The sequence below is a fragment of the Hirundo rustica genome, chromosome 10 (assembly GCF_015227805.2).
Source record: "Hirundo rustica isolate bHirRus1 chromosome 10, bHirRus1.pri.v3, whole genome shotgun sequence".
Classification (NCBI taxonomy): Eukaryota; Metazoa; Chordata; class Aves; order Passeriformes; family Hirundinidae; genus Hirundo; species Hirundo rustica.
Genome location: NC_053459.1, coordinates 4,982,743 through 5,001,510, shown reverse-complemented (window position 1 = coordinate 5,001,510; position 18,768 = coordinate 4,982,743). Strand labels below are relative to the sequence as shown.

The 18,768-nt window shown below is 44.9% G+C and overlaps 1 protein-coding gene across 1 annotated transcript; it reads left to right on the top strand.

Annotated features, from left to right (window-relative positions):
* Positions 1 to 2,737: 2,737 nt before the first annotated feature.
* On the top strand, positions 2,738 to 17,960 carry TRA2B (transformer 2 beta homolog). The gene is made up of 9 exons (XM_040073922.2): positions 2,738 to 2,863; positions 8,876 to 9,009; positions 12,463 to 12,625; positions 12,880 to 13,068; positions 13,870 to 13,985; positions 14,843 to 14,926; positions 16,690 to 16,752; positions 17,198 to 17,271; positions 17,557 to 17,960. The coding sequence occupies exons 1-9, from the start codon at positions 2,828 to 2,830 to the stop codon at positions 17,565 to 17,567; spliced, it is 870 nt and encodes a 289-aa protein (XP_039929856.1). The 5' UTR covers positions 2,738 to 2,827; the 3' UTR covers positions 17,568 to 17,960.
* The last annotated feature ends 808 nt before the right edge of the window (positions 17,961 to 18,768 follow it).

The following is an 18,768-nucleotide window of genomic DNA, read 5'->3' as shown; positions in this document are numbered from 1 at the left end:
TGGGTGAGCATCCCTGTTTGCCTTTTACACGGTAAACCTGGCAAATATAGCAGGTGACACGTTCCATTGATCCTGAAAAGAAACTGCGCAGGTGGATTTGTGAAACTTCCAAGATGCACTTGGAATCGGGAATTTAAGTAATTCCCAACTTTGTTTTTACGGGTTTTTTTGGTTTTTTTTTCCTCTTTGGTTGGTTATCTGTTGAAAAAAAACCCTGAAAAATTAACATCAGAGATACATCTCAATTAGCACAGATTCACAGGACCTATGGACCTACTTCAGCATTTGCTCAGCTGAGAAACACTGGAAGGTTTGTACCAGGAGTTGATTTGGAGGTAGTCAGAGCAGCCCAGAGACCTCAAAAGTGTAGGCACGAGCCAGTCTTCTCCACTTGGGATCAATTTTGGGGATTACACATAACTGGATAGTGGGAAATTGCTGTTCTGGGAGCTGTTACAGCAGCTCTGAGCCACAAATGTTTTCTGCTCATGACTTTTCACTCACTCTTTGTTCCTAATCTTTAATCTTCACTTAAATGTTCTTAATCGTCACTTAATCTTTGTTCTTGCGTGACACTGACCTCCTAAGGGGTGATGTGAGGAAGGAACAGGATTAAGAGGTGAAACAACTTGGCTGCAAAGCAGCATTGTCCTTGGTAGATCTGGGTGGAGAAAAGTGCTGGTTCAGCTCCCTGTGCCTCTTTGTGCCCTTCTCCAGATCCTTTTTAACTCCCTACAGCTCCCACTCTGTTTGGGCTCCCCTCACTAAATCTCAGAAAGCAGGAAGGAAAGAGTGAGCCTCCTGGCCCACCTTGACTCTAAATGTTCTGATCTTTTCCTATGGTTTTTGGTTTCTGTATATCATCTTGATCCCTTCAGGCTCCTTCCTGTGCACCTCACAGCATCACACACTCTGCATAAAGAAACATCATATTTCACTTTGATTTGCAAGTCAGCAGGATCCCAATTCCCATGTGAATGTATTCACAGGATGCATGTTATTGGCAAAAGCAACTGGTAACAACTGTCTCTACAGAGCACTGGGCGCAGTGGAACTTGCTCCTCATTTTAGCATTTCAGCCGTAATCACAAGGCTCTTTCTTCTCACCCTGTCCCTGTTCCCTGGGAGCAGAGCCTGACCCTCCCCTGGCTGTTCCCTCCTGTCAGGGAGTTGTGCAGAGCCAGAAGGTTCCCCCTGAGCCTCCTTTTCCCAGCTCCCTCAGCCTCTCCTGGTGCTCCAGCCCCTTCCCCAGCTCCGTTCCCTTCCCTGGACACGCTCCAGCCCCTGGAGCACTTCCTGAAGTGCTGTGCCCAGAGCTGTCCCCAGGACTGGAGGTGCCTCACAGGTCCCAGCACAGAGGGACAGTCACTGCCCTGGGCCTGCTGGACACACCGTGGCTGGGACAGCCCTGGGGCCATTGGCCTCTTGCCCACCTGGGCTCACCTGGGCTCGTGTCCAGCCGCTGTCACCAGCACCCCCAGGGCCTTTCCCAGCTTTCCAGCCACTCTGTCCCCAGCCTGGAGCTGCATGGGGTCGGCATGACTCAAAGGCAGGACCTGGCACTTGGCTTTGTTGATCCTCACCCCACTGTTCTCAGCCCACGGATCCAGCATGTCCAGGTCCCTCTGGACAGCCTTCCTGCCCTCCACATTCCCACCCAACCTGGTGTGGCCAATCTCCTCATCCAGATCATGGATAAAGATATTAAACAGTGCTGGGTCCAACACCGAGCCCTGGGGTTCCCCAGCTGTGGCTGCCCCATCCCTGGCAGTGTCCAAGGCCAGGCTGGACAGGGCTTGGAGCAACCTGGGATAGTGGAAGGTGTCCCTGCCCATGGCAGGGGGTGGAAATAGATGAGCTTTAAGGTTCCTTTCAAACTAGACATTTCTGGGACTCACTGCGATGAGCTGAGCAGGTGCAATGTCTCCTCTCTCCCAATTCCAACCCTTGTGCAGTGTTGTGGTTTGAAAAGCCCCGAAGAAGTCAGTATTTTGGTTAAACCACAGCTGTGTGTTTTAAGTCCGGGTGGTCCTCTCTGTGTAGGTGTCCTTTGGGAATCCTTGCACAGTCCTGGCCCTTTGGGGCTACCGGTGCTTTACTGGCGCTGCTTATGACATAAAACATATACAATGGATATGTTTTGTGGAGAAACAATGCCAAGGACGGAGGAAACCCCGCCATTTCAGCGACGCTCTGCTGCCCTCGAGTGGGCGCCTAAGAAATATGCCGCTCTTCCCTCACCACGTGCTCTGAACTAATGACTTAACACTCAAAAAAAGTCCCTCGCAATCACATTTTTCAACTATTTCCGCGACCTGGGTAGGACGAAGGCCGCGACCTCACCTGAGGGGCGGAGGGGCGGGGCCTCGTCGGGGCGGGGCTTCGTGGAGGCGGGGTCGTGACCATCGACTCACGGGTGGCGTGTGGGCGTGGCCTCACCTTGATGGGCGTGGCCTCATCTTGAGGGGCGTGGCTATCTCGCCCAGGGCGGTGAGGGACGAGAGGCGTGGGGTTTGGGAGCGAATGAAGTGGGCGTGGCCCCGGTGGGGGTGGCCTCAGCTCAGGGCAGCCTTTTCTCAGGGCGCGCAAACATGGAGGCGTGACCTAATGTCGGAGGCGTGGGCTTCTTTTCGGGGGCCGTGCCGTGTGGGGCGCGGCTTTTAGCGTGGGCGAGGCCTCCGGCCCGGGGATGTCCCTCTGGGGGCGTGTCCTGCCGAGCGCGCGCGCGCGGCCCCGCGGTCTCGTGACTTCCCGCGCGGACGGCGCTGTGGCCGGGGACGGTCGTGTCCGGTTCGGGCAGCGGCGGCGGGAGCGGTGGGACGGGACAATGAGCGACAGCGGGGAGCAAAACTACGGCGAGCGGGTAATACACGGAGCCTGAGCGCGCTGCGCGGTCGGGCCCCCCTACCCCTCCTCCCTCACCGTACACCCCTCCATCGCCTTCGAGGGGCGCCGGCGCCCCCGCGTCCCCCCGTGTCCCCTTTCGCGGGTGGCGGAGCCTCCGCGGGAGGGGAGAGACGGGTGAGGCGGCGCGGCGGGGTCGATGGCGGAGGGGCCGCTCCCCGCGTGCGGCGCCCGGCGCCATCTTGGGCTGGGACCGCGCGCGCCCGGGAGGGACAAAATGGCGGCCCCGAGCCCTCAGGGGCCCCGCGTCCTCCATCCCACCCCTGCGGAAGGGCAATCCTGTTGTTGTCCTCTCTCCAGAGCCGCCTTGCAATCCACTCTTGAGTTGCTCTCTAATTTAGACCGCTCTTCGCTCCCTGTCGCCTGTAACGATAACTTAACGCTGCTCGGGCCTAGCGTCCAGGTCGCTCAGGCTCTCCTCTAATTTAAAGCTGATAATGGGAGGCAACCCCCTCGCTTTGTGAAACCTGCAGCAGATAGCTCTCAAGGCTCATTGTTCTGGAAATGTCTTACTGTCCGGATGAGTTTTTATTAATGTCGAAATAGGTGACTGGCTAAACTTCACGTTTGTGATGCACATCTGTAGTTGCTTTTTATTTACTGGATCAGCCTTGTTTGCTTTTGATGTCTTTAATTAGGGTCAGTACTGTGTTTTGGGGGGATTTTTTTAGCGTGACTCAAACATTTTGCTGCAGCATCGGAGGGAGTTGTGGAGGTGATAAGTTTTAAACTGGAGGGAGCAAGAAATAATAGGGAACCTAGTAATTCTGAGCAATGTCGTTCTTAGAATATGGTTTTGTTTTATTAATCCGCTGTAAGAAGCTGTAATATCTGAGTGATTCTACTTAAAGGTAGGTAAGAGTAGAAAAAATTGGTTTCCAGGGGGCTAAACACGGAAATGAATGGTGAAAGACAGGGATTTTAAAGTTGCTTTAATTGTTGTGCAGGTTGGACGCCAATTTAGTCTTAATAAAGTTTGCCAGGATAATCTGCACTGTGTTTGCAGTCAGAGTGGAAATAATGAAGCTGCTCTAGCAAAGTCCTTTGGTGTGACACACAATCGTGCACAGTATTGCGGCAGAAATTGTTGTCTGCTGCTTTTTTATGTTTTTAATTTTAGAAATGTATTAAAGCGTTTGTAGGCAGTCTTTGCCTAAAATGAGTTATGTCTGAACTGTTGCGATTTTTAAATAGGTAAGTTGTTTGAAACTGACATGTTTGTAAAGGTGCAGCCGTGAGCTGCACACCTGCTGTTCCAGACTGTAGCAGGGATTGGTTTTCCTTCTGCTCTTGCCAGTGTTATTTATGGGGGGTTTATTGCTTACTTAAGGCTTACGTTTAACTGAGTCAATGGCTTTTGTGCTTTTCCAGGCTGGAGTCTCTGCAGAGTAGAGTTAATGTTCGGATAAATAATCTGGACTTACGATTGCATCTGTCTTAAACTGTCCCAGGTGCAGGCTGCCAACAGGAATTGTGCTCCTGCTTTCTCCCTCAGTGGTGTTCGTTCAGTCAGTCAGATCTGGGAATTCAGTCAGCTGGATCTTGTTTTACTCCATTTCCAGTTGCCTTGGTTTGCAGGCCTGACTTGATTGAGTCCTCATGACAGCTTTTGGGATGAAGAAATTCCAGGTGCTTTTGCCAGGAATGGGACTTGTTTAAGCAGCAGCACGAATTTACATTGGATTATGGCGTTTTTAAAAAGGAGCTGGGGGGAAGATTAGAAGAAGAAAAAATCTCCACTTGAATTCTCTTTTACAGTTTATGTCCGTAGTGGGATGAACTCTAGAAGCATTTTGACTGAAGAAACTATAAATTGTGATATGCTTCCAATGCTTAAATACTGGAATATACTTGAGATACTGTTGTTATGCTGCAATGCCATGGTTTTCCAACCTAATGTTGTTCTCACTGAAGCACGTGGGTTTCAGGCACAGAGGGATTGGAAAAAGAGCAGTTAAAGGCCAAATTAATGAATCCTACCTTGTGAATTAGTTAATTGTGATGGCTTGGTATGTGGTCAGAAGCTGTTCAATATGCAAGTCAGAGTGGGGGTGGGGTTGTTGCTTTTGGTTGTTTGGGAGGGGTTTTTTTTGTTTTAATATATAAAAGCTCAATTCACAGATTACTTACCAGGTATTTAATACGTGTATTTTCAAAAAGAGTGATTTTTATTACTCACTTGTGTGAGAAGGAGATCTGAGGAAGCAGTTTGAGGTTAGAGATGAGCTGATCACTCAGTGCCACCAAAGGGATGGACCATTCCCTGTGTTCCTCCCTCACCAGCTGGCACTGGATGGGACCTTGTGGGGAGCTGATTCAGTGCCCAGACCTGTCAGAAGATAATTCAGGTTTTGCTGATGGATTAATTTCCTGCCAGCTTGGGTCACTGGAGGAGCCCGCAGAGGTGGTGGGAGGAAGCTGTGGCCTGATTTTTCCAAAACGCACCGTGTTCTTTCTGTGTGGAATTCGAAATCCTATGGAAAGGGATGATTCTGCTCTCCCTGGAGTGAATCTCCAGCTCCCCCCTCCAGCAGTGATCTCATGTCCCTCAGGTGAAGAGAGGCAACTTGCATAATGGAGAGGTTGGGGAATGTGGAGTCAGCACAGTGACACCTTGAATAAAGAGACTGCAGATCTGATAATGCCATGTGAGGCTGCACCTTTCCTTAGGAAAACAAGTGGAAATACATAACTTCATAGGAATAGATGACTATAAGATCTTAATACTTTAATTTCTCTATATCTTACATTACGAACTGAAACCTGTAACTTCCATTCCTGTGAGGAAAACCAGGATCTCAGAAGTGCAAAGAATTGTGGCCACCATCTGCTTTCCAGCTGCTTCTGTCCATGGAAACTTTTCCTACCTATTGCCCCCCAAATGATCCTGCTTTGGGACATTCCCTGCTCAGAATACATGGCTGTAACGCTCTTTGAATGTGCTTAGAGCTGTTAAAATCACCCCAGCACTGTAACACTTGGTTTGGATCTGCTCAAGGTCTGGAAAGAACCATTTGGAATCCACAAGCCTGGACTTCAGGGCTTCCTTGTGAATTCCAGAAGTGCCTCATGAAGGGGAAGTACTGTTGATAAAGACCAAGGGATCTGGAGAGAAAGGTTAAATTCACACTTGGAAAACTTCAGGTTAGGTGTGGGGAATGGTTATTGTTTTAGTGAATACCAATATGGATCTGCTGACCAGCAGTGCTGGAATATAGGCAGGGTAAAGAAGGTTGTTTCTTCCCTCTTCCCCATGTCATGCCAGGAGCACACTTTGGCATTTTTCAGTAACTTAAAACTCACTTGAGTGAAAGAGCGAAGAGTAGGAAAAAAATATATAAAGAACAAAAAACCAAATGGGAAAAACAAGCTGTGGGAGTGACTGATGTGAACCCTCAAGGTTGTAAAATAAATTTGCAGTGCTGCAGGCCCATAGTTCTTGTAACTTTGGATAGGGAGGATTTCCTGGGGGTTGGGGTGGAAAAGGGGCAACTTGGTAATTTTGGGGGTTATTACCAGTCCTGGTGATATATCCAGAGCAGGTGAGGTGCCTTGAATTCCTTTAATGCTGAAATAACAAAGTGCCATAACCCTGTAAAGTGTGGTAGATTGAAGGATGAGCTGGAAAAAAAAAAAGTGGTTGTTTAAAGACTGAGAAATGTGAAATGCAAAGGAGTTGAATGAAAATAGGCCTGCTGTTTAATTGTTTTGATTTAGGTAGATAGTTGTGTTTAACACTTTTTCTTAGCGAACTCTGCTCCTCAGTGTCCAGATTCCAAATCAACCTTAACATAATACAGCAAAGATTGCCTGAAAAAATGTACCAAATGTATGAAGACTTAACCTGTTCTCTGCTCATTCCTTCAAAGCTTTTTGACTTCTAAAAGCTCTCAAAAAGGGTTTGGGATGTATTTGTGGGCAAAATCCTCCCAACTGCTTCCCTCTGATCCTGCATTTCTCCTTTTCTCTCTGGTCTCAGACCACCTGTGTTTGGACACAGCTACTTCCGTTCAGCTCAGATTAGCTTTTGTGAGTTGCAGTGTTTTTCCTCGGGTGGAAAGCAACCTTAGTTTGGGTTATAGTCCTTCAATCTTGCTTTCTCTAGCTCTGTTGAAGTGCTGAGACTTCTTATGGCAGAATTAATACATTAACTCAGAACTCACCTCTGTGGAGTGTTTTCTTGGGAAGGTAGTGATGGATTTAGGTTAAATTAGTTAATTGTGACTTAAATCCCTCCTTAATATTCCCCCTGCCCTTTGCAGTGTTAGTTCATGGGGAAGCTAAAGTTTAGAAGAAAACCGTAAACATCTGTATGAAGAATAGGGCCTTGGCCAACTTTGTGCTATTTCTGTTGCTCTTGAGATTATTTGCAAACCTGCTTTATCCTGTATGTCATGTTTCTTTCCCCTCCATGTTAGGGAATTGTAAACAGGTAACACTTGGTTGAAGTTGTATGGAAGTGGTTGAAGCATGATTAAATTTCGGGTTAGCAAATGAATTCCTGAATGCTTAGTACAGGATTCCCGTTAAGTTAGTGTTCAGGTTTAAGAGATGTTAGATAAAATGGGATTTTTGAGAAAAATCGAGTCATTAGTGAGTTTTCTTCATCAGAATTTGCACTAAATTTAGGATTGTTTTTAGAAAGAAGTAAAATTCTGCTGAATTTTAAATTTTCTTGAATATTTTGAGATGAAGAATACTTTCTACTAGTATGTTGAGGTGTTTAATGCATATGACTAAAGCCAAGCATTAATTACACTGATTTAAAAATAAAAGTACATAAGTTGAAACTGCTAATTAGGGCATGTCACTGCCAGAGGAGGTTGCCAGTAAATAACAGAGCAGTTTGGAGTGTGGGGCACAAGTGCAGTTCTGGTCAGTGGGAAATTCAGACTTCTGTGGAAACACAAAGCCTGCACATGTCGTTCCACTTGTGCAGGCAGCTGAGGGTGTGTCATCCTAAACCTTCACACCAGGGCTGCCAAACTGCAGGAGGGGCCCGAAATTCAGATAATTGGAGTTCATGGAGGGACCAGTTGTGCAGTGCTTTCTGCTTTCAAAAGCGTATCCCTCAGCGGCCGCGGCAGGACCTCACTGGAGTAACTCCTTGGTGATTCTGTCTCAGTGTGTGGCTGATAGTGCAAATTATTTTGATTTTCCTGATGCTACAATTCCTTAGTAGGTACTCAGTTGATACAGTTGCACTGGCTATTAAATACAGGCATAAATAGCAAATTCAGCTGCTTAGGGCTAAATTAAACTGAGTTGACTGAACCTGTTGATAAAATCGTAGGGCTTTGGTAGATTCAATTCTTGAACTGCATTTATAGTAAAAGTCCACAACACTTTTTTTTTTCTAGTTTCAGTTTTGGCACTAGATTTTATCCTGGAGTTCTTAAATATTCTTCATCCTGTTCTTTTTCTATTAAGGTTAATGTTGAAGAAGGAAAATGCGGAAGTCGCCATTTGACAAGTTTTATAAATGAGAATTATTTGAAGCTCAGGAATAAGTGAAGCTGAAATTTGAAAAAAAAGAAAGTGAATGCATGCTAATTATCAGACCAGAAGTCCCACTTGTAGAATATTGAGCAATTTGTGTGAAGTGGGGAAGATGAAAGAAGTCAGAATTTGAAACGGAAGAATGAAGAAAAGGAATAAAAATGAAGTTAAGATAAGAAGTAATCTGGAATCTGAAAGCACTACGCTAAGTAATTACTAGTCTGTTTATGTGTCCCTGTATATTTTGCTAAACATGCATGCATTATCTGTTTAATAGCAAAAGTACATGCAGGGTAAAGAAGTGTCTACCAGGGAAAAAAAAAAAACCTCCTTAAAAATCTAGGCAGTGCTAATGCCGACTGCCCGGACACATAGCTATGAATATTTACCATTTATTTCACTGGAGCTTGTTTACAGCCCCTAGGTGAACAAGGAATTGTGTACAAATTAGGCTTTCAATATCTGCGTGCAGGAATCCCGTTCTGCTTCCAGAAGCGGAAGTGCTCATGGGTCTGGCAAGTCGGGGAGGCACACCCCTGCAAGATCTCGCTCTAAGGAGGATTCCAGGCGCTCCAGGTCAAAATCTAGATCCAGGTCTGAATCCAGGTGAGTTTGCTTCTTTTACCTCTTCCTCCTCCTCATGAGTCAGATGATTGTCAGGGGTGGCCCAGCTTAGCCAGTTCCATTTCTAGAGTTAGTGGATCTTCTGTGGGCATGGAATATGAAGGGGTGTGTGTGGTTTCAGGATTGGGAAAGCCAGTTTGTATAAGTTTAGATATTTTTGCTGCTTCTTCCAACAGTTAAATCAGCTATGTAAATTTGTATGCTTGCTGATACACTTTGGAAGTGCCTACCTTTTATCTCTTGGAATATTGACTTGTGTCTGAGTGTGGAGTGCTAGGAATTCTAGGTCTTAGTTTTTCTGAGCATTAACAGAGTTTGGTGCATCAGGGGCTTTTCCATTTTAAGCCACATTCGTGTATTATGTTTCTTCATTGGAAGCAGGGATGTTCCTGGAGTAGTGAAAAGAAGCAGTAGAGGTAAATGTGAATTTCACAGTCTGACATTTTAAATACATTCATTTAATTTGAAAATTAACAGGGTGAGAAGCTTTAAATATTAGACAGCACTGCAAGCTCTCCAGAAAAGTTGTGGCAAACTTGCTTATTGTCTTGGTTACGTGGCAGCACAGACATCCATGTGCCTATTGCACTGCATTACTTCTCCTGGTACTCATCTGCCAAACAAGCTGTGTGCAGGGTCAGAATTCCTCTCAAAAGAGTAGTTGGCTGCTGACTACAGAAATTAATGTGTTGATCATTTCTTTACTTGCTTGTAGGCTTTCAGGCTAAAAAAAGTGAGGTTTCAGCAGTGTGGTTGTCAGGTGAGCTGTTCACAACACACTCTTACGTGAACGAGCAATGAATTGCCAAAGACTAGGGGGGCAGGCTGGAGGAAGATACTGTGCTGTCAGCAATCACCCACGGCTGAAAACACTATCAAACAGTGTGTTAAATCTTGCAAGATCAAACAGAAAGGTTTTTGTGAGAAGGAAGGTAGTTGGGAAGCTTTGACAGCCGAAGAATGAGGAGTTTTTTGTTTAATTCAGGCACAGTCACAAGTGTCATATCCTGAACCTGGCAGCCCTTGTAGCGCAAGAAAAAATGCGTCAAATGAAATGAAAAAATATTTGTTAGAGTAGTGCCATTACAGAGTGTGGAATGGGAGTGACCTGAGGGAGTGCCAGCAGTGAGAGGTGATGGGGCAGCTCAGGAAGGGCCCAGTTCCTGCTCAGGGTGCACAGCTCTGGGCTCACACCCTGCTGTCAGGGCTTTTTCCAGTTGGGGTTTGAAAACCTTGGAAGGGAGGAAGGCTGCAAAACACCTTTGGGGAACCTTTTCATATTAGAACAGCAAAGTCAGGATACCCCTCTCAGCATGTTCTCCTGCCCCCAGCATGTTCTCCTGCCCCTTAATCCATGTGATTCCAGGGATTCCATACTCTCTAAGACATTTCCCACTTGCAGAATAACCACAATACTGAGTAAGAATGCAGTCACAGAGGGTGTACAATTCTGAAGAAGCTAATATAAGATGTGGAATTTATGAGAGACATGGCAAATGTTATTTTTGCAATAAACAGTGTTTAAATAATACCCTGGCAACTGGCTTTCTACTTTTTGATGACCAAAAAGTAGAAGTTTATAACTACCATGGCTTCCTGAGCATTTAACAGCTGTCTTGAAGATGCCCGTGGCTGGAAATAATGGCATTACATGCCAGAGTTAGTGTTGATTAGTAGATTTGGACAGAATTGTGTCGAGGCACATATTTAGAAACAACATACTTTAATCTCTGTTCAGTGCTGTTGCACATTGGGATGTGATCATGGGCAGATCATTGAACTCTGGCTTTCTCCAGAGAAATAACTCTGTGCTAACTTCTATATTTCTTGGTAGTTTCTGTTGCAAATGTATTTTTGAGTTACCAGCTTTATAAATTAAACTTTGATTTGGGAACCAACCTGTGTCCTGGTGTTTTTATCAGTTGGGGTGTGGATATACTTGATTTTTAACTAGCTGTTATTGAAGTGTGCAGCTCCTATCTTTGGCTGATAACATTCTGGTACCTGAAATATCAGTTCTGTGTTTGCCTTAATTTTTTTTTTTTTCCTGTATCAGTGTCTGAAATGTGGCTGTGTGCATGTATGGAGCTTTTTTTTTGTTACTTATGTTATAATTTCTCTCTTTTTTTACTGTTTTGCCAGCTTCAGGGAAGTGCTTTCTTTTGGTTGTGTTTGTATTCTTTTTGGGGGTTTTATTATTCTTCTAATTTTTTTTTTCTAGTTTCCAAAAATAATGTTCTCTGTATAAATATATAGTGAGCAGTGCTGTAATGGGACATGCTGAATTAATTTCTTTTGGACATGAATATGCATTTTAAGTTGAATTTCTCTAGCTCACTTCTGTTGAGGTTGAAGGTGTTTTTTGAGGAGATAGGTTGAACAGTTTGGCTGTCTGGTGACACTTGGTGAGAAATCCTAGAAAAAGCTGTTAAATGCTCAGGAGTAAAAGCAGTTCAGGTTCAGAGCTGCCCTCCTGACAATGGGGTGGTGCTGCTGTGAAATTAGGAGAAGGAGGGGAACATCTAAGACACAAGAGCCTGAAAATCAGCCGTTTGTGACTCAGGTCCATTGTCTGTTACACTGTTTATTGCACCTAGCCTTGCAGGGTTTTTTTTTCTTTGGAGCAATGTAGAATGCAGGTTATTCAGTGCAGAACAAGATCAGGTGTAGTAGCCCCATGTGAGTACCCAGCTTCTCCTCCAGGATTGGCTGAGTTGGGAAGGCTGAGGCTTTGGGAGAAGGAATTGAAGAGTTTCAGATCCTCATGTCCACAGAGCTCATGATGTAAGAAAATATTTTTGGGGAAAAAGAATTAGTGAGGAGTTACACCTTTGCATAAAAGCACTTTAAAGTGTGAACACGTATATATTCATGAACAAGCAGTGCTAAATAACTGCTGAAATACCAGCCGGTAAATGAGCCAGCTCAGGCTTGATTTCTTCAGATTGTGCTCAGCTGTTTCAGAGGCATTTGCCAGACTTCAAAGAGTGCATTTGCTTCTCACTATCACCCAAGGCAGCGCTAAGAGAGTGCCCCCCTCAGTAGTGCATGCTTTGTGTTACAGTTTATTTACTGTTCCCTTTGTCTGATACCTGTGAAAAGAAGCCACCCCACTTGTTTTTACCTAAGCACCAATATTCATTCTAAGCACTAGGTGTCATGACCATGTAGCTTTGTTAAAAGAAGAGCTGACTGATCACGTGCAAGTTCTTGGGCTGCAGCAGGAATGCCCTGAGAGCATCTGCAGTAATCTGATAGTAAAGATTTAGCACATAGTCCTTGAGAGTAGTGAGTAAATGGATTGTAGCTGAGGTATGTGGTACTGCAGGATTTTGGAAAACAGTCATTTGAGCTTTTTGTGACTATCTGATGAATTTTTGAAATGTTCAACACCCCAACAAGCCCAACACTGTACCTTTCTCTTCTTTCCCTCAGGTCTAGATCCAGGAGGAGTTCCCGCAGGCACTACACCAGGTCCCGCTCCCGGTCCCGCTCCCACAGGAGATCCAGAAGCAGGTCGTACAGTCGGGACTACCGGCGACGGCACAGTCACAGCCATTCCCCCATGTCTACTCGGAGACGTCACATTGGGAACAGGGTACGTGTCTGAGGGATGAGTCGTGGTTCTGGGTGCATCCTGGAATCAGTCTCTGTGCCCTGAGAAACACAAAGGGCTTTTGTGAAAGGCTTGTGTTCCCGTAGGTTTAATTTATTGCTGTCTGTTAGCAGGTGACCCAAATCTCAGCCCCACCTCTCTTATTCATCCTGAGGCCTTGACAGTCGCAACTTGAGAAATACGTTGCGCTGCAAACAAACCCGATTTCATCCTAATATCTGTGTCCCTTCCTTTAGGCAAATCCTGATCCAAACTGTTGTCTCGGAGTGTTTGGGCTGAGCCTGTACACTACAGAACGAGACCTGCGAGAGGTTTTCTCCAAGTATGGGCCCATTGCCGACGTTTCCATCGTGTACGATCAGCAGTCGCGGCGCTCCCGAGGGTTCGCCTTCGTCTACTTCGAGAACGTCGAGGATGCCAAGGAGGTAGGTTGGGGTGCACGGTGTGGGCCATGTCTGCTGGGCTCTGAGCTCATGGGGTGTATGTTCTGTCACAGAGGAAACTCACGGCCTGAAAAACACTTGGAATCTCATAATCACGGAATTTGGGCTTAAAAGTGCTGCAGAATGAATCGGGATTTCTGTAGTCACGCAGCAGAGAATCCTACACTCATGCCAGTCCTCGCAGAGCTGCCCTTTATGGGCTGGAACAAGGCTCATATTCTGCTTAAACTCCACTCCAGGTCTCTAGTCTTTTCCACATCTGGAATGAAGGCTTCCGTGTTGGATCGGAGCTTGATGTGTAGGTCCTGCTACTTGGCAGACCAAAAAAAACCCAAAACACAATTGGTTTTAGTTTTTTACTTTTTATTTGTGACTTTGATATTATATTCAAGGTTATGGTAGTTTGAAGGATGTATTTGAATACCTTGATGGTGGTCTTTTGACCTGTAAATATTTTACGTTGTGTGGTGGAGTAGTAACTTCTTTCTACATGAGCATGTTCAAAGGTTGCTCTTAGTCATGTCAGAGGAACTGAAACAATTTCTCGGTGATGTTCCTTTTGGGATTTTAATGCCACAGAAGTCACATTTTCAGTGGTTACTGGTGCTAAATCCATCTGGCCTAGGGTGTCTTACACAGTACATTCACTTATGATGTGACACTCAGACCTGCCTTCAAACTGGGCCCTTTTTTAGGACATCTTGACACTTAAAGCCGTGGTTAGAGATTTGTGTTGTTGCTAAAGTCCATACCTACAGCTAATGCTCTTCTGTCGCTCCATAGGCAAAGGAACGTGCCAATGGAATGGAGCTGGATGGAAGAAGGATCCGGGTAGACTTCTCCATAACAAAAAGACCTCACACCCCTACCCCTGGAATCTATATGGGAAGACCCACTTAGTAAGTTTAAGTTGTATCCGTGGTTTTGCTTGGGGTTTTTTCCCCCAAACCAGTACAGGATAGGATTAATTGTTTTGTAAAAACTCCTGTTCTCTTCTGAGAGACCTGATTCTGAGTGGTTTTCCTGATTTCTTTGGCTTATGCATTAATGCATAAGTCGTGTTTCCTTGTTTATGGCTACTATCCTCTACACTGAAAACACTAGACATGAGCATCAGTAGTAATTCATGCATCAACAGGAAAATACTTCAATAATTTCTAAATTATTTTAAGTAGTTTTGCTGTGTGCCTTCAAATACTGATGTCCTTTGCAAGCTCAGGTTTTCAAGAGTGAGTGAACAAATACTGGTCGAGGAGCTGAGGGCCTCAGTTAACATTTGGAATTAGCAGTTTGCTGTGTTCACACACTGCACTTTTGACTTCAGTTGCCAGCAGTGTGAATTGTTTTCCTAAGTCATTCCCCAGTTCACTTCCCAAGACTTTCAGCTTACTGGTGATTATGGTGATGTTGTGTTGGGACTACAGGTTTCTGATTTTTTTAGTTACAAAGCTGAGTGAACAGGAGCTTTTTCAGAGTTAAAAGGGAATGAAGACTTGTCTCAGAATGGAATTCCTCATGTGCCTGTGATACGAAAAGGTTGAGGAAAATAACTGAAAGTTCAAGCATTTAAAAAGCAATTATTTAAGTAGTTCTGTTCCCACCTGCACTCGTGGGAAAGGAGGAGTGCTCCCAGTCTTCCAGCTGTGAGGATGGGAAGTAATAATAGAATCTAGTTTAAGTAGTGTGAATTTACCAGACTGCAGACAAAGTTAATGTTTTGTATCTCAACAAATGCAATTCCCTTCACTCCTTGCAGTGGCAGCTCGCGGCGACGGGATTACTACGACAGAGGCTATGACAGAGGCTACGATGACCGTGACTATTACAGCAGGTCATACAGGTGAGCATTTTTACTGCTTTCTAAACTCTGCTTTCTCGTCTGCCTGTGCAAGCATTGGGCGGTTCATCCTGCGTAACTGTTCCAGAATATTTTTGTACTCAATATCATTCTGGAATCTTCCTGTAAAATCTTCACCAGAATGACTGCTCAGTACAAATCAAATGGGTTGGGTTGAGAAATACTTGATGGTGTTTAAATACTGTGGCCTGACAGTACAAAATGTTTTCTGAATCTGCACTAAGTTTCAAAAAACAAAGTGTGTTCTTTGTATTTTCCTTTTTAGAGTCTTTAGTTGGGTTCATGTGTTAGCACTGAAATGGTGCAGATTAATATTTGAGTTGGTATTATAGTGTCAATTTACATTTTAAACACAGTGTAGTAGCTAAAAAGTGGGAGATTTCAGTGGTCCCCAGTGTCTCCTGCTGATGCACCTCAAATGTTGCCAAAAATAAGGAATTGGGGTTTGGAGGGTGACCTGTTCTGTGCTGGACATCTCCCTTAAAAGGCTTTTTTTACGTCCCCTGTCAGGTTGCTTGTGTCTGTAATCATGGTTGGGGTGCAGTTGGTTTTGGTGATAGAGAAATTGATTTTCTGCATTTTCCAGAAAATACCCCCTGCTAATTCCTCACAATTTCTGGGACTCTGTTAAATTGAACACAAAAATAAGAGTTCACGTTTTCTGTCTGCACTACCAAACGTTCCTGCAGTTGTAGAATTCAGTGTTAAAGTTACGGTGTGGGCCCATCTTCAGTGCTGAAGGGGTGCCTTTGCATTCTGACTGGGGTTTGTGGATGTTACCAGAAGCTGTGCTTGGGTCAGGACAGAGCCAGGAGGTGACCTGCTCGAGTGGGAGGTGTCCCTGCCTGTGGCAGGGGTGCCCCTGCATGGTGTTTAAGGTCCCTTCTATCCCAAACCATTCTGGGATTCTGTGAATAAATGTGGAGCCACATGACTCGTGTGTGGCTATTTAAAATGTGGCATGGTCTGCTTCTTTCCCCTCCTGCAGTTGTGGGGTGGTTGAGGGGGAGAGAGGAGTGTTGCTATGTGTGAGTGCTTCCCTCAGGAAGGAAAAGTTGGAATTGTTCAAGACGCATTGGAGCATTGCATGCCCCACCCTAAAAATTCCATTGGAAACAATTCCTTTGCATTCCCTGCCCTGTGTAAAAATGAAGCCTTAAGGGAAATGCAGTGTCAGATGGGAATTGTCCTTGTTAAAACTTCAATTTCTCCTTGTTACTGTGGGAGCCTTAATTTTGCCTGAAAAAGTGTCTGTAAATAAGGGAATAACCTTTAAAAAAAGCAATCCCCCTAAAACAACTGGGGAAGACTTTAAACTTAATTTAGCTTCCTGGTAAAGCTTTGCTGATCTGAATTGGAGGAGGTTCCAGTCTAGCCACTCAATGCTAACAGATGTTATTTCTGTTCCTTATAAGAAATTATATCCCAGTTTGTGTTTAAATGTAACTATAAAGTGTTAAAATGTCAGGATGGGATGTCAGGATGCCTCCACCTTGAAATCAATATTTTTCCTCAGGGTAGTGAACTGATCTTGCTGCTTGAAAATAAGTCAAAGGGGATTTTTCCTTGAGCAGATGAGTGTTTAAAAAAAAATGTTAAATAAAGTAAGTCAGCATCATCCAGTGTAGGAACTAATGTCTTATCTCCATGTCGTTTTCTTACTCTGATGGTGGAGGGGGTTGTACAATGAACTTTCAGTTTATTTTTCTCAATTCCTAAAAGTCGTTCTGCTTTTGTTTTCACAGAGGAGGAGGTGGCGGCGGCGGAGGAGGCTGGAGAGCTGTTCAGGACAGGGATCAGTTTTACAGGTGTGTACTGGGTTGGTGGAACTATGCAAGGAAACACAAAACTTGGGAGTGCCTGAGTTGGAGGGGTTTCGGGGTTCCTGGCTGTGGCACTGACTGCGAGTCAAGGAAATCTTCACCTTGGACAGATTAAAAGTGAAGGTGGATTTGGCTTACCCTGCTTGTGTGGGATGCTCCTGGCTTCAGACTAAATTCACATGAAAGCAGATTGTGGGTGCAAGAGCTTGCATTTGTCATGTTGGTCAAAAATAATAGTGGTAACAAAACAGAGTTCAGATCTTTGCTTTGTTACCCAGTAGAAGCGTCGATCATGTCTCCCATGCTTCTTGTTAGCTTTCCCAAGTGTATTGCTGAGACCAGGCTGGGGTTAGAGCTACCCACATAAAGCTGCTGCCACTGACCTGTGCAGGTCTTAACCAAGGGATTGTTTGTGTCACCCCTGTCCCAGGAGGAGGTCACCGTCCCCGTACTACAGCCGAGGGGGCTACAGATCCCGGTCCAGATCCCGATCCTACTCGCCTCGTAAGTAGTCATGGACTCAGGGAATGGGTTGGGTTGGGAGGGACCAGCTCACCCCACTCCCCCCTGCCATGGGCAGGGACACCTTCCATAGACCGGGTTGCTCCAAGCCCTGTCCAGCCTGGCCTTAGCTGGGCCTGGCCCAGTCACAGAGTTCATCTCTCAAAAGTAAATTTCCCATTCCTTGAACTTGTTTTGAGCTTCTCTGTCCACTAAGGTTGACTTTGGTGTGGATATTTTACTGAGCCTCTATCCTTGAAGTCTGACTGTTGGGTTTTTGTCTTTCAGGTCGCTATTAAAGCATGACACATAGAGGAATTTCTAGCTACAGCCTTTGAGTTGAAATTGCAAGTTTGTGGACAATATTTTTTTATTGTCTCTTCTGTTTAACCAAGTGACAGTGCCTAGTGAATTAGGTGACTTTTACACCTTTTATGAAGACAATTTCTGTGGTGTTCAATGCTGTTTCATTCTGCATATTTGTGTAGTTTGGTGCTTTGTTTCCAGGTGTGTTTTGAAAGGAGTATGTTTTGCATGTGTTTTTTTTAGTCTCCATTTTGACTCCTGAAGGGTTTCTATTGTAAAGAAAAAAACTCTTGAGTTAGTTTTTTCTACTGATTTCAAGTTATTCCCAAGATCCAAACCTGTGTAAAATGCTTTCCAGAAGTGAGAAAATAAAATAAAAAGACATTTGTTTTTTTCTTTTCCTACTTATTTTTGCCAAAACAAAAGCGCGGAGGTAATCCCAGGGTAAGTGCCATCCATTCCTTCCAGGAGGAACCAGTCTTTTTGGTGTTCACAGGTAAATTGCACCTGAGGTGCTTCTCAAGTCCATGTCTCACTTGTAAAATCAGCAATGAATCCTTCATTTGGGTGTTCAGCTGTTGCCTCTTGTATTTAAAAGATTTTGGGCCAACACTTCACAGTGTATCTGTCATACCACGTAGTGAATTTGTGCACTTGGATCTGTAAACCAGTTATTTTTTAATCTTGTGTTGGAGGAGCTTTCCACGTTGGTTTGTGGTGAGGATGTGGGGTTTCATGGAAAGAACAGAAATTTCTAGACTCAAAACTGATGATTTCTATGGATGTAGGGAACCAAGTTTGAGGTGCCATCATGCAAAGGAAAAGGGACTGAGGGAACAAGCCCTACCTGCTTCAGCTGCCTGGAGAGGAGATGGCCAACAGCAGCACACCAGGTGTCTTAGGGATTTACAAATTATCCAGGTATTTGTTAGAACTTCCTTGGTTTTACTGTTCAGAGTGGACAGCAGGGTCATGGCAGTAATTATTTTTAATTGTTTGAGCAGTAACAGCCCTTTCAGGGCTGAGTTGGCTGCAGTTTTTGGAATGTGTCATACGGCTCCTGTGCTGAGAATGTTCCAAATCCCTCTGCCAGGCCCAGGCTTGGTACGAGCGTTGTGAGGCCGTGGGGCATCATGGAATCATTTAGTTTGGAAAAGCCCTCTAAGATGGAGTCCAACCATTCCCTGATACTGC